This window comes from Ixodes scapularis, unplaced genomic scaffold (genome assembly GCF_016920785.2).
Source record: "Ixodes scapularis isolate PalLabHiFi unplaced genomic scaffold, ASM1692078v2 PGA_scaffold10__122_contigs__length_95168666, whole genome shotgun sequence".
NCBI classification, from domain to species: domain Eukaryota; kingdom Metazoa; phylum Arthropoda; class Arachnida; order Ixodida; family Ixodidae; genus Ixodes; species Ixodes scapularis.
The window spans coordinates 8,346,110-8,367,832 of record NW_024609836.1 but is presented as its reverse complement, the minus strand read 5'-3'; the positions used below and the strand labels follow the sequence as shown (position 1 = coordinate 8,367,832).

Here is a 21,723-nt window from a genome sequence, read left to right as displayed (position 1 = left end):
ATAAATCGGTACTTCTCGATACTGCAGAGCCCACTCGCGAGATCATCGCTGGTTACGGTTTCTTGCAGCAACTTCGTGGCAGCATTTCTCAGCTTTAATTTACCTCCTAAGTGCCGTGCTGTGAGAACTACGGCAAGGCTGCTTTTATTTGCCGCCTTGCCGCGGTTTTTCAAGTAGCAATTCGCTGCTCTTAGAAATGTTGGAGTGTTGGCGAGAGTAGGCCACGCTCGCTGTTTGCTGATGCAAAAGTATAATCCACGTGTGAAACGCACATTGTGCAGGGGCGTGTCAGTGAAATGACGGTACATTTAATGAAAAACCGGGACAAAATCTGTAAATTTTCGGGAGACTCAGCATAGTTTTGGGACAATTCAGAAGAACAAAATTAATAAAAATTGGAGCAAACTCACTCGATAGATGCTTTCTGGTAGCTGACACTAGTATTGGGACATTTCTCAAAATCGAGACATGTTTCGGAAATCCCAGCTCTAGTCATATGATTGTCCCATTATACCTCAAGCTCTTTTCATTCAATTCAGGTGTCACATAACATCTTGCCACTGTTTTTATTGTTCCAAGGCTTCCCTTCAAATGTGCGAGATTCCTAGGTTAAAATTGTGGAAGAAGTCAATTTTCACATTGAGTCTTTCAAGCAGTTGCTAATTATACTGTAACACCAGACAACACTACCTTTAAACGATGGAGACCTTCTTGCATTAGGTGATTCCAAATTGACCAGTATGAAACTGCCTCAACTAGGATGTACGTCTGTTAGGGTGACTCGTAACAAGAGAGAAGTCAGAAAGGCTGATTTTGTAGTAATTCCAAAATTAAAGTGCTTATGATGGTGATTAACTTTATTTTCATAATGGTGGTGCCATGGCCTTATAACATATTTTTTTGCTTTATAAAGAAAATTTGTAAATCGTAACTTGTATGTCTCAATTCAGCAGTGCATTTACTGATGGAATGACCTTCAAGTTTAATGGCTGCTCAAGCACTGTGGCATAACCATTAACCTATATTTTCAGTTGGGGAGACAGTACCGGTCTTTTGCCATGCAATACTGAACTGTGCATTGTTGAACACTCAGGCTCCTCCATAAAATAGCACTAAGAGAAGATAGCAGGATGAGGTTTCCGCGTGCTAAAATTGCCCCAAACAAAAGTCAAGTGATTTCTTGAAAACTCGGATAAAAGGCAGTTGTCGCCAGTCGCTACCAGACATAAGTCCAAGTGTGCTAGCCATGGAGGACGCTTCCTCACATGTTCGAACCTTCATAAGCTCTGATGTGGCATTTTTTGTTTTATTGTAGTACAATTATTATTTAAAGGAGCACTCAAGTGGATGCTGAGATCACCCATTTATGGTGATAACTCAATCTACAACCTCTAAGCATCCTAGAAAATCCGAAATCACACTCGTAGGCGGCCGATTTCCCTATCCAAAGTCCCCGCTCTCTGCACCTTGGAGCAGACACGAGAGGGCAGCGACAGACGGCGTTTTCGAATGAAATTGCAAGGTTATGTCTCCTACTCCCAAAGATTTTTTGTTTTTGTCAAAATAAAATAGACCCTTTCCGGAATTCAGACTGGCAACTTTGATCACTATCATCATCATCTGAAAAATGGCATATGTGCTATACTATTGGCGGCCTTCTGTTTAGTGATGAAGGAAGAAGTTGAAGATGCTCCTAAGGAGATGATTCAACAATTATATATTCTAGATGTTAGCGTGCCGTGAAGCAGGAATTGGATGCAAGAGCTGCATAAGTGTCCATTTCTAACTCGGACCCACTCAATCCGTTAGTCGCACACAGCCGGCTTCAAAGCCCTTGATGTATAGAATTTTATCAAGGCATCTATGTGGGCTGGCGCTTCTTTTGGAACACGGTGTAAGATAATACTGTTTAGGTGAGGACACGGCGGGACTAAACGCGCGGGGCGAGGAATCAGATAGTGTTCGTTCGACGGGCATCCGAAAGGCTGCATTATTCCGCAGCCACCGTGCCTGCGGCTGACAGTGCCGCCGGCGGCCAAACGGCGAAACTGTGTGAAAACGAAAAAAATTATCTCGTTGCCATGACACCCCGGTACACCGTGGTCTTTCTGCATGTGCAACAACCTCGCTGGAGCTCTTCGCGTGTGGAGCATGAGGTGGCACAAGCCATCTTGTGCACTGCTGCCTGCCTCCTGCATGATTAAGAGTCGCCTTGCACGTTTTTGCTTCGTTTCGAATTGCGACGAAGACATTTGGAATCCAGTCGCCGTACGCTACATGGAATGAAGATTGAAGAAGCCGTGTGCGGCGTTTGACCACGCGTTTGACGCGGTGACAATGGGCCGGAGATGCTTTGTCCAGAACTGCAACTCAGGTCACCCTAGTTGCAAAGAAAGGGTCAGTTTGTTCAAGGTCCCATCCGACCCCACACGTCTGGAAGCGTGGGCTCAAGCAACTCCTTGCAAGCACCGTCCGCTTGGCCCTAAAGATTTTGTTTGCATCAAGCATTTCACCAACGACATGATTGTGAAAGGACGATACTTCGCGGAGCTAAAAGGGAAAATCCTACTTGACGTTCCAAAAAAGTTCATCCTTTCCGACGACGCCATTCCTCGCATTTTTCTGTCTTCTACACCACCGTCAATAGCTACAAGGAAAAGAAAGCCCCCCACGATCAGACACTCAGCACCGCCACTAAAGGCAAGAAAGAAAAACAGAACGGCTGAGGCAACTGACATGCACGAGGAAGTACCTGAAGCGTGCTCAGCACAGGACGAAACAAAGGAAGTCTCATCTGATCCTGCATGCAGTAAACTAGCTTCAAGTCCAACATCTCCAAAAAGAAGTGTCGTGGGAGCTTATGACCAGACTGAAGCGAAAGAAGTGACTGGTGCAGAAAGGCGAGAGAGCACCAAGACAGATTGCCCACAGGGGTGCTTAGACCCCTCGAGCGCCCATTTGCCGAGCATTGCGCCACCGGCACCAATGGCAAGAAAGAAAAAAAGGACGTCCGAAGAAACTGGCATGCACGAGGAAGTATGTGAAGCGTGCCCAGCACAGGACGAAACAAACGAAGTCTCATCTGATCCTGCACGCAGTAAACTAGCTTCAAGTCCAACATCTCCAGAAAGAAGGGTCGTGGGAGCTTATGACCAGACTGAAGCGAAAGAGGCGACTGATGCAGAAACGTCCAAATGCACCAAGACCGAGTGCCTACAAGTGTGCTTGGACCCCTCAAACGCCCACTTGCCGAGCATTGCGTGGAACCACTGCATATTGAGCCAAGAGGGACTGCTCAGCCTTTGTTTTATACAAGCTGGCATATCGTCATCTGGAAAGCCTCTGTGCTTAAAAGTGTTGCATGTTCAACAAGTCAAGGAAGCACAGTTCACTTTAAACACATTTGCACTTGATCGCAAAATCGAGATAGCAACCGTTCCAGGTGTATGTGAATTGCACTGCCGAGATGACTGGAGCACTGTCACTGCATCTCTGAAGCATCTCGATGGTCTGAATCTCTGTCCTGGTGGACCACCACAAGAGACATATGCGAACGTGCAGCTTGAGTGTGGCTACGTGGATCCAGCTGGTGCTTGGCGGCACAACCAATGCCCCATTCTCCAGGTCGGAGAACTGCCATGTTGTTTTAGAGCGCAGCTCTTAGGGGCCCGTTCCCGGCTTGAGCGGCGTCGCCGTCGGCGTAACCAAGGTCATCCCAAGGTCACGTGACCCCCAAGGTCACGTGACCCCTCTCAAGGTCACGTGACTCCCAAGGTCACGTGACCCCTCCCAAGGTCATTTCAAGGTCACGTGACTCCCAAGGTCACGTGACCCCTCGAGGTCACGTGACCCCTCCCAAGGTCATCTCAAGGTCACGTGACCCCAAGACCCCACGTGACCCTTTGAAGGTCACGTGACCCCCAAGTCACGTGACCCCTCTGAGGTCACGTGACCCCCGAGGTCACGTGGTCTCCTCCCCAAGGTCACGTGACCCCTCCCAAGGTCATCTCAAGGTCACGTGACCCCAGGTGACCCCCACGTGACCCCCAGGTCACGTGACCCCCGAGGTCACGTGACCCCTCTGAGGTCACGTGACCCCTCTGAGGTCACGTGACCCCCCGAGGTCACGTGACCCCCTCCCCGAAGTCACGTGACACCCCCCCCCCCCCCCCCCCCCCCGAGGTCACGCGACCGCCCCCCCCGGAGCATATTAAAGAATGAGGGGAGGAGGAGGGGTCTACCCTCCCCTCAGTACCCTTCACTCCTCCTCCTCAAGAGCTGCGCTCCAATTCGGCGTTACAGGGATTTGTAAACGGCTTTCACTTTTTTGTGCAAGGTTAAAAGACACCTTCCGAATTCACAAATCAAGAATGGACAAGCGTCGAGAGCACCGGCGAGTCAGAATCATCCTGAGCCTACCTAACAAGCAGAAAGTAGATGTATTAAGAAAGCAACGGATCGCCTGCTACTGTTTTAAGATGCAGCTACTCAAAGTTAAGAAAAAGCTGACTGAAGAGTTATTGTCCTGTCAAGGCAAACTGAAAGACCTAAGTGAGGCATCCCTTCATAAAACACTTAAGGAAGCGAACCTTTCAGAGGCGCAGCAAATGCTTGTGACCGAATGCATATTAGCTGCACGGCATAAATCCAAGAAAGGAAGTACACGGATAACTGGCTGCTGCTGTGTTTGCTGCTGCATATTCGCATGCCCACAGGATACAGGTTCCTAAGAGACAGTGACGTCCTTCCTCTGCCATCAGTGAAGACCATCCGGCGATATATAGCCACTGTCGGAATGAAGTGCGGCTCCGACCGGAACTTTTTTTCTGCCTTGAAGAAAAAATTAAACGGAAAGTCGATGTTCTCCAAGCATGGCATGCTGATGGTGGACGAAATGCAAGTGAGGCAGTGTAAACGGCTCAATTCCAGGACTTTGAGCTATGACGGACTAGTTGAGCAAGGCATAAATAAGAAGCAAAGTTCAGAATTGTCAGATCATGCGCTCGTGTTTATGTTTTGTTCATTTGCTGAACGTTCAGCGCAGCCTGTGATTGTGGTTGCTTCAAAAAACGCCACGCGAGGCACAGTGCTATGTCAGCTTCTTCTGCAAGCTATTGCACTGCTTGAGGACTCTGGAGCTATGATCGACGGTGTCGTATGCGATGGTGCAAGCACAAATCGCACCATGTGGAAACACCTGGGCGTCACTGGCGAAATGCAGGAAGCGAAGCACTTTTTTGAGCACCCAGTTGATGCTGAGCAAAAGGTGTACATGTTTTCAGATGTTCGTCACCTATTTAAATGTGTTCGAAACCGGCTGCTCAAACAAAGATACCTGAAGACATACGGAAAATGGGTCAAATGGTCACACTACATTTCCGTGTTTAAGGAAGACGAGGCACTCCCAGGAGAGCTCAAGGCGTGCCCTAAAATAACTCAGCGCCATATTTATCCGTCCAAAATGGACAAAATGCGAGTGAAGTTTGCTACGCAAGGTGTTCAGCGGGTCTATGGCCGCCGGTATGAAGCACTACCAGAAACGAGGTGTGACAAACCTATATGACTGTGAAGGCACTGTTGAGTTCACAGCGAGACTTAACGATTTGTTTGATACCTTGAATCGACGACACCCAACGGAAGGAATAAGGCAAGGTTGCAGTGACATCAGGGTTTTGCAAGAAGGCTTGAAATGGCTGAACGAGTGGGAGCAAGAACTTTCAGATGGATCAATAACCGAGGACATGTTTCTGACCAAAACGACAGCTGAAGGTCTTCAGTCACGCTGAAGTCTACAGTTGATCTTTGCCATTATTTACTCTATGAGTGCAACTTTATTTATGTCCTGACCACTAAGTTTAACCAAGATCCATTAAAACGGTTCTTCAGAAAAGTTTGGCAAGCAGCAGGTGAGAATGACCATCTGGACTTTCCTGCAGCTGTACAGAACGCTGAGCATATACACACTACTAAAGCCACCCAAGTTCGGAAACTGCGAAGTGAAAGAAGCTCCGCTTCTCGACCTTTCATCTTTCAAGACCATATTCAAGAATGAAAAGCTCTGAAAGGCAACTTGCAGGAATCCGTGCTAAACTGGACGGGCTAATTAACACAGAGTCATGGGATTGCGAAGATGTTCTGCCTGCTGATGCAAGGACAACACAGGCGGTCGACTGTGTAATTTACTACATTTCAGGCTTTCTTAGTCGTAGACTACGCTCCATGTTTTCTTGCCCTGTCTGCAGAGGTTGCCTTACCGTGACTTCAAGTTGTGTACCAAAAGCTGCCCTCACTAATGCCAAGACTAGAGGGGGGTGACCCACCCGAATTATAAGTTATTCACCCTCCTCAAAGTAGCTGAAGGTTATTTCTCTAAGCATGCTGACGATCCTGAGGTGTTTTGGGACACCATAGAGCATGTAATTGACAAAAACATCACGTTTCCTTGCCCTGAGCACAAGATGGACGCGGTAGCCAGAATTCTGCGCTATTACACGATGAGAATGCATCAATACTGCAAAGGAAAAGCAAGAAATACAAAGAAAGAAAGTCGCAAAAAGAAGAAAGAAGCAAGGCTGTGTAAGAAGTAGACTGAAGCAGTTCATTGATAGTCCAGCGTTCTGCTGTCTTTCCCACAACAAAGCCATTTGCTCGGCTCTTTATTTCAATGTTGTTATTTTATTACAAACGTTCTTAACGAAGAATGTATTTACAACATTTTCTTGTGAAAGCGTGTGAGCAGTCCACAATCACGACCTTTGTTGTTCAGTGCGTTGCTTTGCTGTAGAGATGTTGTCCCCGCGATGTTTTGCCAAGAAAATATGAATCCCAACATTAGGTGTTTAGTGTCTGATGATCACGAGCCTAAGACCTAGAAGGAATGAAATTCCGGAGAAGCGCCATCACATACCCGCTTATTAGCCAGTTTGAATACCGCGCCAAATGCCTCTGTTTTAGTGTCTTCACAAAACTGCCCTCGCTGCCATTGAGCCACGAAACTAAGATAAACGACGAATCTATGCTTAAGCAACACACATACAACAAGTGCCGGGTTATAAGGAACACACCACATGCACAATACGAGTTTTTAAAAAACAAATTTCCCATTGAAAAGCGCAGGAGACAAGGCCCGCCGACCCACATGCGTGCCTACGGGTCGACCAGTCATCTACCGGCACCGCTTGAAACCATAGTGAGATGGAGAAAAAGGGAGAGTGAAAAGCGAACTTTATCAGCACTGCGCGAGGAGCGCGCTGTCCTCACCTGAAGAGTATTATCTTACACCGTGGTTCGGACGCATCTTTTTCGCCATCGACACTGAAAGAGATTAAAAAAAAACTGTACAGTGACGCGCGCTTTATCATTTACCGTTGATTTGCAAAAGTGACAGTACCCCATACAATACTGCAGACCACAGGTTCCATTGCCGCCATTAATACGGTAAAAGTTAAACTGCCACTTGAGTCACCAGATGGCACTGGATTCCGGAAAGGGTCTATTGCATAATGCACCTAAAAAAAGCAATAATAGTATCGTTTGGAAACTCTACGCAATTAACTATTTTCATTGGTCAAACTTTATGGAGCTGGTAGGGACCCGAGGATGGCCAGCCCCGCCCTTGAAAGTAGTGCGCGTTTTCTGGACATCTTGCCATCTGGTACATCTGGAACAATATGCCATCAAAAACAAACTTCAACAAAAAGCACTTGAGTGCCCCTTCAAGACTTTGATGGCCCGAATTACTTGCATTATTTGGAGGTAAATAATGCAAACAAGCTTTTCTCAGATGAGAGTGAGCAGAGTTCACTGTCACTGAGTGAAGCCGCAAGAAATTATTTTTTTAAGAGACCTAGATGTTGTAGCAACACCTTGAAGTTATAATGGACCTTTTCCCAGTAAGCTGCGTATGCATACACCCTCTCCCCTGGACTTCTTTCCCGTTGTCCCCATTTTTGAAGGGCAGCGTCTTGCGTGACCAAAATTGGCGGCACCCATCGTTGTGCGTATTTATCTTTGACTTTTTTTTTTAATGTCGGTAGTATGGGGTGTAAAAAAGCAACGAAAATGGATACCACTTCACGATGCCAAAGTGTTCTGATGGGTGGGGCCATGTTGGGCTGCCCTGCATTTCTAGTTCACAAACAAACCCTGGGAGCCACCTGCGGATTTGTCCGTTGCTCTTTACCAGGGTGTAAGATAGACAGGTGGGGAAATGGCCCATAGAAGCCTACCGCAGCGCCGTGACCGGGTTGTGTACTCGTCTCCTTGCGGGTACCCCCGATTTGCGACAGATGGCGCTGCGGCGAGAGGAAAAAAAGTCGGAATCGGATTTGCATGGAACTTTATGGGAGAGTGCGCAAAATAAACCGAAAGCACGACAGTCCTCCATTGAAAATCTACGAGAAACCATCTCCGTCAGTTTAGCCGGTCGCTACCGGTCGCCCACCCGGAGTGAGAGTTCGCGGTGCTCCACATAGATGGCGCCACAGAAAAAGAGAAAACCGAGGGGGACACAATCCGGTCGCTCATTTGGCTCTCGTTTCCCCACCTGTCTATGTTACACCCTGCTCTTTACTAAAGAAAGGTCCATCTTTATCAGGTTCTTTGTAATGACTCAATACATCTGACCGAGACATCCGTTTGATTTTTGCGTAAAGGTTGTATTTGCACTTTTCTGGTTTTAGTTTGGAGCAATCATAAAAGAAAGAGTAACTTAATGCCGAAGGAATAAAAAAAAAGTCATTTTCATTAGCACAGTTCCACTTGCCAATATGGGTTCGGCAGAAGTGGGGTAACGGCTCCGTCGGTTGCCTTCAAGACGCTTCTTTCTGACGCTTGTCATTGACGTCGGGTTGAGGGGCGGGGTTCGAATCCGCTTCGTAAGGCCAGTCCTTAGCCGGTCCCACTGGAGCCACACTTGCGCTCCCTCCTCAATCTCGAGGCCGCCTCCTCTTCCCGTTCTCCCCTTTGCTTCGCCTTCCTGACCTGTTAATGTTTGTTTTCCTGTTCAATCCCCACCCCTGTCCGTTTCAATCTGGATGAGCATCGTACTGGCGTGCGGTCGTGTATCACTACTGTGTGGTGCACGTTAAAGACCCCAGGCTAGTGGTTGTGCTGCACTGGTTAAATTGCTCATCTACAGTGGGTAACAGTGTCGCCATGTTCTGGCAGACTAAACTCCTGCTGTATAAACAGTTAACTAATTGGTTTTTGCTTTTCCTCTTTGCATCAGTTTATTAGACACATTGTTACAACTTGCAGGTGTTGGTCTGTATTGGACCAATTGAATTTGTGTATGCAGCGGGGACACGTAGGGAAAAGTAATCCCCCTTACCTCCTTCCTCTTGAGCTAAAAAGAAATACTCCAGAAAAGATGTGCACTAAACATCTGTAGTTTGTTAGCTACAAGTTGAAAAATTGCCTTTCCCACACTATCATTGCAACAGCAGTTGAAACCAGCGTTGGGGAGTACTTTGAGTGCATTGTTCTCAAAGTTCTACTTCCAGTAAAGTTAGAAACATGTACTTTACTGGAAGTATGTTCTCCGAGCATGTACTTGAACTTTGCTCAAAGGGATGTTTCAACGAAATTTGAAATATACCCGTCGTGTTCAAAAATAGGTTGAATGTGATCGCCATAGAACCCCAATCGTCATCCACAATATCTGTAGATGACAATCGCACGTTTGTGTTTTGAGCCTGGTGGCTGTATTTTTCGTTATAAACGGCCCACTCTGGCAAGAGCTTGGAAAGCAGCCAGCAGAGAGCACGTGACATCCGACGCAATTGGACGTAGTTTGTCTCGGGACGAGCAAAGCTCCGGGAAGGCCGACGTCGAGAGGATGGCCTAGTCGTTCCAGCCACCGAAGCAGCTGCTTTTGTACGAATTTTGAGTGACGGGTTAATCTTCTGTAACCTTGTAGAGGGACAATAGCGACTTCTGGGTCACACAAAAGGGATTCTCGGAAAGATGGGAGTTCCTTCTTCCCCTCTTCTCTCGTGGTGGCCGGAGGCAAGACAGTTGCCACCACTACCTCTCAAGGCTCCCAGACACGGGCATTACAAATGAGGCGTTAGCGACATCCACCAGGTGCTCTTTGCTAATCGTTTAATTCCTTGTAAAATTCCTTTTTTTTTTGCGACTTTTTTTTACCAAGATATTGGTGTATTTGATGTTATACTGCTCCTTTGAACACATATAGACCAAAAAATGAGCTACGAAATTTCGTTGTAGTATCCCTTTAAAGGGCAACTCCGCTCAATTCCGAAAAATTTAGGCTTCCATGTGATTCACATTCACAAAGCACTACTAAACAACTCTACGTCTTCGGATTCGCGAAATGTGGAATATTATTTGTGTAATCCTAATTTAAACATCAGCAGATATTGAAACCAAAACTTTGGTTGCGTCAGGCAACATTGGTCTCGGGTCGTCAGAGTCATGGCACGTCACGTCGAACCACGTGGTCTTGTGACGTTCGTGAGAAAGCGAGAAACCGAGCAAGGTCTTTTTTATTTCTTTTTTTTTTTTTGGACGCGGGCAGGTCGCTCTGCATAGCCTGGACGGTGATGGCCCGGGGGCGAGGGGGAAGGGGAGAACGCAAAAGAGGAGAAAAGAAGCGGAAAAACAGACCGATAAGCGCGCAGGGCAGCGCATCCCAGGCACATCCGTGTTACAGTGATCACGTGAACGCCCGGTCAGCCAACACCGGGAGGAGAAACTCATGACGTCATCGTTCAATTTCGCTCTGAGAAGTAAAAACAAACAAAACGTGAGAATGACGTAGTCATGCCTCTGACGTAGTGGTTCAACGTTGGCCGCTCCATCTCCGTGGCATTGACTGCGCTGGTGATTGCGCCTCGCGCCGCACGCTGGAGTTGGCAGACTTCGGCGACTTGGCTCGCTTGAAGGTTTGCTGGCCAGTTTATTAAATATATAAACGGAATTAGATCGTAATATTTTGCATGGGGTCTTCCTATATGATACTGAAGAGGGCTACATAGTTTTCTAAATATCAAAAATGATGCGGAGTTGCCCTTTAAAGTATTATATTTTCTTTTTCTTTTTTTACTTTCCGAGGAAAGTACAGCTTTCAACTTCAAAATATGTTCCCCAAATTTGCTCTCAATAAATTCGTATCATAACGTGACGGTTTGTCAACCCTAAAGAAATACTGGGAGGTATATTCTACTCTCTCCAAAAACGCGAGCAGATGACTCATTGCTGGGTCATTGGGGGTCATTTCCGAGAATAACCAACGCATCCTCGATTATCTCTGGAACAATGCATACCTATTTAAAGAAAAAAAAACTATAGTATAAACCAACACACGGCCCCGACGTCACGCAGCGGCGGTGGCGCTGTCGATGGCACTGCGCATGGGCAGACGCTTCACCTCACGCGAATTCGGTTTCTGCGCATGCGCAGTGCCCACACCTAGTGTAGGCAAACGCGGGCTTGTTTGTAAACAGCGTGTCGGTCTATAGGTGATCATAAAAGACTGCGTTAAAAAGTATGCATACTACTTCGAAAGTACTTTGCACCCAGTGTACTTACTACTTTACTTGAAGTATACATGACCTCTCGTTTGCTTTGTATTTTACTTCAGGCACTCTTTAGGTGTACCCAACACTGGTGGTGTTGCTCAGATGAGCTTGGTAAGCACTTTGTGCCTTGATGGCACCAACGTCGGCGTGCGACGTTGGTGACATAAATTGATGTTGGTGCACAACCCAAATCGAGCCGTGCATGTGCTCGATTTGGGCTCACTACAGTCGATAGCTCGATAAGCATTTGGGTAGTGGCTGGTGTCCAATCGCTGCAATGATGACAATGCAGAGAGCAAGTCGTCTGCGTCTTGCAGAGGAGTTGCGGCGACGTCAGAAGGATGCCGAGCCTTGAATGGATTTGAGAGGACAGTCGGTACACTGCAACGTTAGATGCCTTGAGGTCTACCCACTATTTTTTCAATCGGCCAATAAGAGCTCGGCGTTCTGACATCATTGCAACCGCTGTGCAAGAAACAGATAAACTTGCATAGCCGAACACTACCATTGCCTGTAACTATGATAAACAGTGGCGGCATATATTCGGCTGCAGATCACGTGGCCGCTTATTGTGGCTGCGAGTTGAGGGGAAAACGCCGCTCGTTTTTGTTTCTCTCCTTTGACTACCATTGTACAAGGAGAAAAACTAAGGCATGTTTCATAGGTTATAAATGGCAGGGATTTTTTCTAAAAGGTATTTATGCAACGTACAAAAATCATTGCACTGCCCATTTAAGAATTGCATGGAGAGTTGGGTCTACTTTCTTCCCTGTACAAAGGGGCTGCTGCCCAAAATATGTGACCAATTTTGACTATTGTGCCTCTTTCTTTCACAGTGCTATCGGTGTCCAGCGACAAACAAGTGTTCCTCGGCGAGATCGACAAGTGAGACAGCAATAAAAGTTCAAAACCGATTCATTGCTCCTTTTTTTGCGACTTCCCCCGGTTACCCCCCACGGGCACTATGTCCCACGTGGAGGACTGGCTACCCCTGTCCTTGATCTGCACGCCCTCCAGAGCCAGCTGGTCTCTGAGACTGTCACATGCTTCCAGGAGGGGACGACTAGAGTCCTTATGAGCCAGGGCATGCTGCCGCACCGCAGACCTAAAGGCCACCACACTGTCCACCACAAGCGCAGTGCTTGTTTCAGATGCACTCGCGAGAGTGTCTCTCGTGGCAAGTTCGACGCCCACGTCACCGAAGAAGCGAGACACCAACACGAGCGCTGCGGCAATGGCACCACGACAGGCACCGGCAGCACTGGTCTGCGCGCAAGGTCCTTGTAGACGCCCATTGAGTCGCGACGCCAATTTGAGGACGCGCGCAGTCGCTTGGGAGTAGTCCAAGTCGTCCGCCATCGCCTCTCGTAACTGAATCTTCAAGTAGGCCAGCTGTCCCAGCAGCTCCGGTTCATTCAACTCCCTCGTAGGAAGCTCGCCACGGACGTAAGAACCCGCATTAGCGCAGAAGTCGCGGAGCATGTTTAGGTTGACCTGTGCCTGGTGGAGGGCTTCCGGTCCCACCACGACATCTGCACTGTAGTGGCTGCGCAGACACAGCAGACGGAGTGTCTCTGCCGAATGGTCTTCCAGGACCGTTTGCAAAGGCAACGTGTTGCCTGCCGACTTGGACATTTTTACCGCGTCGGTGCCCCCTTTGGCCACCATGACCTGCCCCATGTGGAGCCAGTGCCGCACCCAGCGGCTTTTGCCGTGCCTGCTGCGGCTCTGGGCTTCCTCGTTTTCGTGGTGCGGGAACGCCAGGTCCCTCCCTCCCGTGTGGATGTCGACGGAGTCTCCGAGCAACTCGCTCGCCATGGCCGAGCACTCGATGTGCCAGCCGGGGCGGCCTGGCCCCCACGGAGACGTCCATTGGGGCTCGCCCGGCTTGGCCCCTTTCCAGAGGGCGAAGTCGCGGGGGTCGCGCTTGACGCCGACCACCGGAATGGACGATCCCATGCCCGGTGCTCGAAACAGCCCGTAGTCGGGCCTCTGCGAGACGTCGAAGTAGAGCGAGCCATCTGGCGCGGCGTACGCGTGCCCCTTGTCCCGCAGGACCTCGCAGAAGCGGACGACGCTGGGTACGTACTCGCTCACGCGTGCGTACAACGTAGGCGGGAGGACGCCCAACTTGGCGATGTCCTCGCGGAATTCACGTTCGTAGCGACGTGCCAGCGTTTCTGGTGTCTCACCCAGCTGAACGGCGCGCGCGATAATCTTGTCGTCGATGTCGGTGATGCCCATCACCATGACCACGTCGACGTCGAAGAAGCGGCCGAGGATACGGCGGATGATGTCGGTGCGGAGGTAAGTGTAGGCGTGGCCGACGTGACTCGAGTCGTACACGGTCGGTCCGCACGAGTACCACTTGGCGACGCGCTCGTGCTGGAGCTTGAGGGGTACCTTGGCACGGCCAATGGGGTCGTACACGCGGATGCCGGTGTCGTGGCCGTCGGGCCGTGCTTGTTGGCTCAGGCGACGGGCCGCCGTTCGAGTCCATGGCCCAGAAACGCAGGTTAGTGACGGCATCGCGCTTTGGCGATACGATAGGAAACTTTTCGTTTCACGGTTACAAAGCTAGCCAGCGTGGGGCTAACAATCAGTTCACCGTACACCCAACAAGTAATCAGCTGTTGTTTCGGTCGCCTTGCCACGAGCTACCGCTACTACTGGACATGTATTTTATTCGTAAGTCTGTGGATGGATGCATACAACTGACCCTTACCTTAAACTGGGCGGCAACTTGCGCCACCTAACCCGCAGCGAAATCGAGGTAGATAAGCAGTGCTGCAGCAACGGCAGCAACCTTTTGCAACGTAATAACAATGAGAGCGCAGGCGAGCTGGGGTAGTTTTACCATTTCTTGAAATAACCCGAAACTCGGGCGGTGTTCGAGACGTTGTTTTCCTATTTCTTCCTCTTCCACGTTTTGATTCTTCATAGTTTTCTCCACTGGTTTTCTATCTCGTCTAGGGTAATTGAATAATAATATTAAAACTTTTTTTTTTTTTTCGTACATTGACATTTTACTATGAACTCGTTTAGCTCTGTACATGTCGGAAACTTTTAGCAGACCATAGGCTAGAGCAGTGGTTCTCAAGCTGCTCAAGCAGGGATGTTTCGCGGAGTTGGAGGACACCGTTTATGATGAGAAGATAAGGAAATTTATAGGTTAATTCATAACTAAGGGCTAGTGTGATGTAGACTTCTCGCATTAACACGCAGACGAGAAAACTGAACCGAAAATTGGAACGTTTCTTTCTGATCTGAAAAAGTAAGCTTTTATAGCCAAACTCGACTGATGAGGTAGGGCTTCGCGGACCCCCATTTGAGAACCACTGCGCTAAAGCTTTGCTTTGCGAGCGGGAGCTCGTCGGTGGCTTCGTGGCTTCCGCAGTGCTTTGGTGGAGCGTTAACACTTGTGTTGGCAAGGCCAGAAAGCTGGTACCGAAGACGGAGCTCCCAGTTGTGAACGGAGATTGAGCACGCACCCGCTCGGCCCGCTCTCCAGTGTAGTGCCCAAACTAGGGTGGGTGCTTAGGACTCGTTTGGGTACGCTAGCCCAAACGAGTCCTCATTCCACATTTTCCTCTCGCCCCTACTCTTCGTACAATCTTCAAGGCAAGAAAGAAAAAAAAGAAAAAAAAAAAAACTGCGCTCTCGTTTGTTACCTTACTGGTGCGGCACCAGCGAGCGCTCGCTTATTGCACACCTCCGAAGACTATCGGTCCTCGCAACCTAGAAAACTTCGCTCTTCGCCTTCCCTCGCTTGTGCTGGCCAATGTAGAAAACCAACGAGCAATGTTGCAATAACACAGTACTTGCAAGGGGGACACAGGATCCCTGGCAGCAGTGTTGACCACGCAAGTTCACTAAATCGCACATCACGTTGACAATATAGTCCCAACCTTGGTTCCTGTACTGACCAAGCACACCAGTGTAGGTAATAAAAAAAAAAAAGCTGTGGAGATTGCACGTGCAAATAAGAACCCACTAGAGGAGTGGATGCAGAGACCAGCAAAGCAATTGTACAAAACGATTTTATTCAACAAACTCGGTAAAAAAATTAAAACCTGCAAGGAATGCAGATACTAAACCAGGCCCGGAGAGGTCCCATCTCGGCAGCACAGCAGTCCCTAACCCGGGCCCAGAAACGCGCCAGAGAGAAAGTGGGGGGGGAGACCAGCACTTACCAAATCCGCGACGTTCACCTGAAACCAGACTAGAGAAAAGACCCGCAGAAAAAAAAAAGGCAGTCAGGGGGACGCACCTGGCCAGGCCCCACCCAAAACATCCCGTCTCCTCCCCACTCCCTAAGCGGACGGGAAAGCCTACCCCCAACGGCCCGCGAGAGCGTGGCGAACGGGCGTCCTTCCCCTTTCCGCTAGGCACACAACAGGGCACGGCATTGGCTGATCATGACGTTTATTTCTCAGAAGACGCTTAAAACGATCGAATGGCCCCCCCAAGAAGACAGACAACACACAGACACATGAGGCCCACCCCTCCCCCGGGGCAAGACGGGTTAAGTATGGATGAAGAGAGCGCGTGGCTGCCCTGTGCCGGAGATCCCTTCCACGGCGGGCGGGCGGACGCACGGCGGAGAGGCGCAAGCGGCGCGTCGAAGGGCGCTAGCCGCCGCACGGTAACCACGGACCGAGCGCAAGCGGAACAGGCCGGGCGGCGGGAACGTGAGAGGTCGGCGCTGCGGGGGGAACAAGCGAAACGGTGTCACACCCACGGCCGTCCTTCTGCCTTCAAGCGCAACACCCCCACGCCCAATGGAACACCCGTCGAGGGCAAGAGATAGTCACCTGAGGGGAAGGGCGGGCGGCGGGCGGGCCTTAGTAGCCTCCGTAGGAGTAGCCTCCCATTCTGCTGGAGAAAGGAAACGCAGATCTGACAACACTGCAGTGCAGCGACATTCGGCCGCGTCGTCCTTTGTGGCAAAAGCACACTCCGCAAACGCAGGTTCCACCTGTCACCACAGTTTGTGAAGCCCTAATATTACACCGACAACATAGAGAACAGATGACTACCCTCCTCGAGACTGGTCGGCTGTAGAGAAATGTCACGAGCCATTGCAGCCAATCCAATGCTGCAGGATTACCCTCCCTCTAGGCCACCTCGAGTCCCATGGCAACAAACAGCAGGCTAGTGCCAAGGCGCACTCACCTGTCGCTGGCTCCATAGCCCGCGCCCCAGCTGTACCTGCAAGAGACGGAGAGAGGAGTGCGTGAGAAGGGGCCGTCCCCGCGGCCCACCGTCCCCAGCCTCGGCGCATCTCGACTGACGGCCAGGTTCCGCCGGCAGACCCGGGGTCAGTCCTCAAGCACGTCGCGTCCCGATAGTACGCTGCCTGGAACGAGGACGCAATGGACACGTTCCAGGTACTGCACAGAGGACGCCCATGCTCGCGACTGCGTCCCGAGAAACTGACGCTCCCAAAGCCCGCCCCAGGTCTGCCGGCGAAGTCTGCCAAAGAGGGGGGGCCACCCAAAGAGGGCCCCCCGGCCACGCAACCGACCCCGAGGCAGGGGGCGGCGACCGGCGGGTGTACAGCGAGTGGTAGTCCTGGGAGGGCCGGCGCTCGTACATGTCAGGGCCCATGGAGGGGGGTCCGGGCGGGGGCCGCCGGGGGGCGTAAGGGTCCTCGCGGCGCTCGTAGGGCACCGGGTAGGGCCGGGGGCGCTCAGCCATGGCCCGGTACGGGCCCCGGTCGTACAGGTCCGCGCCGCCGCGCCTGTAGTCCCCGTAGGCCCCGGGGCCGCCTCCGTTGTAGTAGCCGCCGGCGGGGCGCGGCTCGTAGCCGTTACGCTGGCCACCGTAGGGAGGCCTGAGCAAACCGAAGTTCACACAATCAATCTAGAGGGAAGAGTGCCATCTTGGCCCCCCCCGAACGGGCAACGAGGCACGAAGATGCAGCAAAGTATTGCTCCCAAGATCGGTACCCAATACTCGGCGTTTGTACTACGTTGCACAGCAAATGCCACTTGCTGTTACGGCAACGCTTTTGCCATCCAATCGGAGGGAAGAGGGACGCATGAACCATCACTTCCATGCCAGGACCCGTTCGAACAAGGTCATTTGCTTACGTTAGAGAGCCTACGTCGGGAGTCACAAATTTGCGCTTCAAGTGAAGATGGTACATATGTTGTACGACTAGCCTTGCACACAAGATATATTTGACGACTAAATGTGATGCAGGGAAACGGGCAAATGCTCCAGTGTGACTAGGCCTTTACTTAGCCTTTCCTGACATAGGCTCCCCTAAAAACTGGTTCAAGATTAAGACAGGGTCATGCAGCATCATGCAAGAACTGGAGAATCAGAAAGGGTTACACACTCTAACCTGGGGCCTCCCTTCGCACGTCCAGGGGCACCTGGTTCCTGGTGGAACTTGCTCGTCGAACGCTGCACGCACAAGAGAAAATTGCCGGCAGCCCTTTAACGGATAATAATATTAATAATAACCCTCATTTCAAAATATGTCCGGAATGTGGTACTCAAGGAGCTATTGTTTCAATATCAGGCATGAAGCAGTTACTCCAGTAAGTGAAGAAAAAGTCACGTCTTATCTGCTCGCTAAATTTAGCACGAATATCCATATCACAATACTGTAATGTATGCGGCTCCAACGAAACTGTGAAAACCGGTTTTGTTGGAGCCGATGCAGCTGTTGCCATAGCAACCCCAGTACTCTATCTGACTCAACACAAGTGTGTGAACTGCCCTTTAAGGGAACAACGGACAAGTTCTTAAAAACACGGGCAATGCCGCTTGCATGGCAATCGTTTAAACTCTTCCCGGTCGAAAACGAGCGCAAGCCACATTTGTAGGGGTCCGGGCCAACCCCATGCCCCACCAAGGGGTCGAAACCCCGGCAGGGGCAAGTTGCTTCGTCCCGGCAAGAACCCCACCTCGCTGTCCCCACAGTTATGAAGGGCAATAGCCACGGCAGGGCAGACACCCGCAGGAACACGTGGGTCGACTCCGCACTACCTTCCGAGCAGCCGAATAGGCTGTAGTGTCAGATCTTCGTTTCCCTCATCTCGTGGGCATACATGCCTTGCACGTGACGTCATATGGCACTGTACCAGCCGCCATTGCTCCGTACCAGGTTCCTGTACGGAGCCTTTTGCGGCATACATTTGGCACAATCGAATCTGCTCTTCTCGACAAGTCTTGACCAGAAAAACAAATTCAATGGTGTCAAATATAGGCTTCAGAATTTACGGGTACAGGAGAACGGTACGGAACAATGGCGGCTGATGTGACGTCAATGCAAGCCATGTATTGCCACATAAGCTGCAAGTTTGCACTCTCCGAAGGGAAGACTTCCGAGCAGACAACGTAATACAGTGATGACAAATACAAGAGCAAGACACCAGTAGACACCAGAGGGGACCTCCTCTCAATCGAGACTAGTAGTCTTTACCACGGGTGGTCGTTCTGCGGGAGTAGGTTTAAAAATTGGAACTTCATGCCTTGCACTTTTAGAATTGGATGCCATCTCAGCTTGAGAATGAACGGAATGTAGGTCAGAACGCCCATTTGTAAACCATCAATAGATCAAAGTTTACATACACAATCATAAATGAACAAAGATACTATGTAACGCAGTATAAAAATGCCTCCACCATCCAATATTTTCGTACGAGCATCGGCTCAAAAACCCATCGAATTATTGCTTCGCACAAGTGAAAGAGTGCAATGCAATTCACGAACACGAAGCATTGGGACTGATCTTCCTTGCCCGCTAAATGCTACCAAAAAAACTCATTCTTAAAAGTGCCCTATTGGACGCTTTGTCAGTCCTTAGTCATGGTTGCATTTCTCCAACAGCGAGTTAAAATGGATGCATCAAGTCTCCCGCTTCAGACCTAGCCAGCCTGTCAGAACCCAGTGCCCAACTCACCTCCACAGACAGGGTGGAACCCATGAAGTTGTAGTTGTTCAGGTTCTTGAGGGCCTCCTCACACTCCTCCTCAGTGCTCATGTGCTGCAACACCAAACAGACAAGGCTGAAGCCCAACAGAGCACACACCCCCTGCCTAGCGAGGCTACGCCGCACAAAGAAAATGCATCCTAAGTGCACGTTTCCAGAAACCTAAGGAAGCTGATGGTCTACCAACACCATCCCACAGGTAGCCCTGCAACTGCATGTAACAACACTGAAGGGCTTTACAGTACTTGCAGGACCAAACGTATGCTACGAAAAATGGTCACTTGTGTTGCCATAAATCAATGATTTGGATTTGCACTCACCACGAAGCCATACTTGTTGATGACGTCGCACTCTGTCACGGTGCCGTACTTGGCAAAGAGCTCCTGCAGCTCCTCTGTGCGAAGGCCGTCGGGCAGGTGGCCCACAAACAGCTTGGTCCTCTGCAATGCGAGACGCCCAGCCGTTACCTTGCAAAGCAACGACTACACCCGCCAACACCGCTTCACAAATGGACAGGCAAGAATCCAGATCCACACGACACAGTAAGCCACTGCTTACTGTGTCGTGTGTAGATCAAAGTAAGCAGTCGCAAGAGGCTTAATACCGACTTTTAACCTCTCCAGTCATAAGCAGTCCCTGAGCGGCATTTGGCGTCCACACCACCGGCAGTTGCCTATTAAAAGAAGGTAGTGCGCTCGTTCGATTTACAAGCTCCAGCCTAACACCGAGCAATCTGCCTTTTTGGTAGGTCTCGTAAGATTGGCTGCACTCATATTTTGCACACCTGGTGCAGATGTGGGTAAATTGAACATAGCAACTGTTGCTTCATAAACACTACTTATGGGCGCGAAGCAATAAACTGCTTCCAGCCCAGGAACACACTAACTAGAAAAGAAAACAAAAATTTTTTCCTTGACTTTACAAAGCTCAAATTGTTTTTGTTTTTTTTTTTTGTTTTTTTGTTATAAACTTAGAAAAATTAAGCGAGAAAACCTTAACAGGTTCCACTGAACTCCCTTAATAAAATTTTCGGGAAAATTGCGCAGTACAATTTTTTGCGAAATTCCTAAACCTTAACCCCAAACAGACAAACTGCGAAAACATTTTTTTAAATCTCTGGCAAGCGAAGCGCCCTGCCGAAAGATCGCCATTTCGTCCTGCTCATCAGGGTCGAGCACCTCGACCACACGGCACCGGAAGAACACGCTACGAGCGGTTCACGGCAGGCACTCACCGGTCCCATTGTTCACTGCGGACGCAACAGCGGAGAAATCTAGAAACCAGAAAGGAAAAAAAAAAAAAAAAAGCACGTGAGCGCTGCGGTACTGCACATTTCTACGAAACGCAGGCACACCACCGACGCCCCAACACACGAAGAAACTCGCGAAAATATCCACCACCGCCCGTTCCACGTCCAACTAACATGTGGCGAAGACAAAAAGCATGGCGGCGTCACCCACCCCACATCATGGCTACGCCGCGCAAACGAGTGTTCACGCACGACACGACACGTCTCCGAAAACCAGAATTTCGCGCCCTCATACAAACGAATTCAAATCACCAGAGTTCCGACAACACTTTACGGCTCACTTATTCTCTTAACAACGCACGTAGTGAGAAGTACGCAGTTCAAGAACATCGCGGCCTCGAACAAGATTAGGCTTAGCAACAAAGGACAGCGTCACACCGGGGAGACGGTACTGCGGGCGTCTCTCGAAGTCGACCACTACGTCCTAATATCGCGCACGGTGCGGTAAGATGTTCAGAAGCAGCGGCAGAGTTCCTCACCTGTGGGAATTTGATCAGCAGCTAGCACACGGACGAACCGCGTAGACTTGCTCGATGAGCGACAATGGCGTCGTTCCGAATGAACCAACAGAACCTCTAATGAACGAGCAACGATGACGCAGTTGACCGGTTTTCTTCCACGCCACTGCAGTGGCTTTGGTCGGATTGTCGGACGTCGGATTGGATCGAACTTTCCATTTACATAGATAAATAATTGTGAGTGAGCTTGTCTTTCGTATTGGTCGTCATGTTGCGCCGCCTAGCCAAGAGCATTTACATTTCCTAAATTTTTGGCGGTATTTTTGAATCCAATTCGGTTCGCATTTGTACACGAACGCAGTTTTTTCAGGGCGTCTATGTTGCCCACTCTTTTATTGTCAACATCATGGTTTATATAAAACTTCTTTCCGATCGATGAGTTTTGAAACCTAGGCTGGAATGGGA

General features: G+C 49.8%; 3 protein-coding genes across 11 annotated transcripts in view; 1 reads left to right on the top strand and 2 right to left on the bottom strand.

Moving 5' to 3' along the window:
• Positions 1-12,457, top strand: part of LOC8043085 (U5 small nuclear ribonucleoprotein 40 kDa protein) — a 42,531-nt gene extending 30,074 nt beyond the window's left edge. The window contains exon 9 of the mRNA XM_042287316.1: positions 12,380-12,457. Coding sequence (XP_042143250.1) covers positions 12,380-12,432 — 53 coding nt within the window. The 3' untranslated portion in view covers positions 12,433-12,457. The remainder of the gene's footprint in view (positions 1-12,379) is intronic.
• LOC8043086 (cysteine--tRNA ligase, mitochondrial) lies at positions 12,441-14,243 on the bottom strand. The gene has a single exon (XM_029979082.4). The coding sequence runs from the start codon at positions 14,070-14,072 to the stop codon at positions 12,459-12,461; it is 1,614 nt and encodes a 537-aa protein (XP_029834942.3). The 5' UTR covers positions 14,073-14,243; the 3' UTR covers positions 12,441-12,458.
• A 1,708-nt stretch (positions 14,244-15,951) lies between these two features.
• LOC8043087 (RNA-binding protein lark) lies at positions 15,952-21,462 on the bottom strand. Of its 9 annotated transcripts, none has more exons than XM_029979080.4 (9): positions 21,280-21,462; positions 20,726-20,764; positions 19,812-19,931; positions 19,462-19,545; positions 17,896-17,957; positions 17,140-17,379; positions 16,719-16,754; positions 16,358-16,421; positions 15,952-16,248 (listed from the first exon to the last, which is right to left on the bottom strand). In XM_029979080.4, exons 2-8 carry the CDS (start codon positions 20,732-20,734, stop codon positions 16,388-16,390), a joined length of 585 nt encoding a protein of 194 aa, XP_029834940.1. In that variant the 5' UTR covers positions 20,735-20,764; positions 21,280-21,462; the 3' UTR covers positions 15,952-16,248; positions 16,358-16,387. The 9 variants fall into 9 exon arrangements, with proteins under 9 accessions (XP_029834940.1, XP_029834941.1, XP_029834935.1 ...); XM_029979081.4 differs by having other exon boundaries at positions 16,358-16,418; positions 21,280-21,453; XM_029979075.4 differs by having other exon boundaries at positions 17,071-17,379; positions 17,890-17,957; positions 21,280-21,449.
• Positions 21,463-21,723: the final 261 nt, after the last annotated feature.

Coding starts and splice junctions, on each gene's coding strand:
- LOC8043086 (XM_029979082.4), bottom strand. CDS start 14,072: ATGCCGTCACTAACCTGCGTTTCTGGGCCATGGACTCGAACGGCGGCC.
- LOC8043087 (XM_042287305.1), bottom strand. Junction 17,958..19,461: donor GTTCCACCCTGTCTGTGGAG/GTGAGTTGGGCA, acceptor TTGTGCGTGCAG/CGTTCGACGAGCAAGTTCCA. Junction 17,380..17,895: donor CGTGCGAAGGGAGGCCCCAG/GTTAGAGTGTGT, acceptor CGGTTTGCTCAG/GCCTCCCTACGGTGGCCAGC.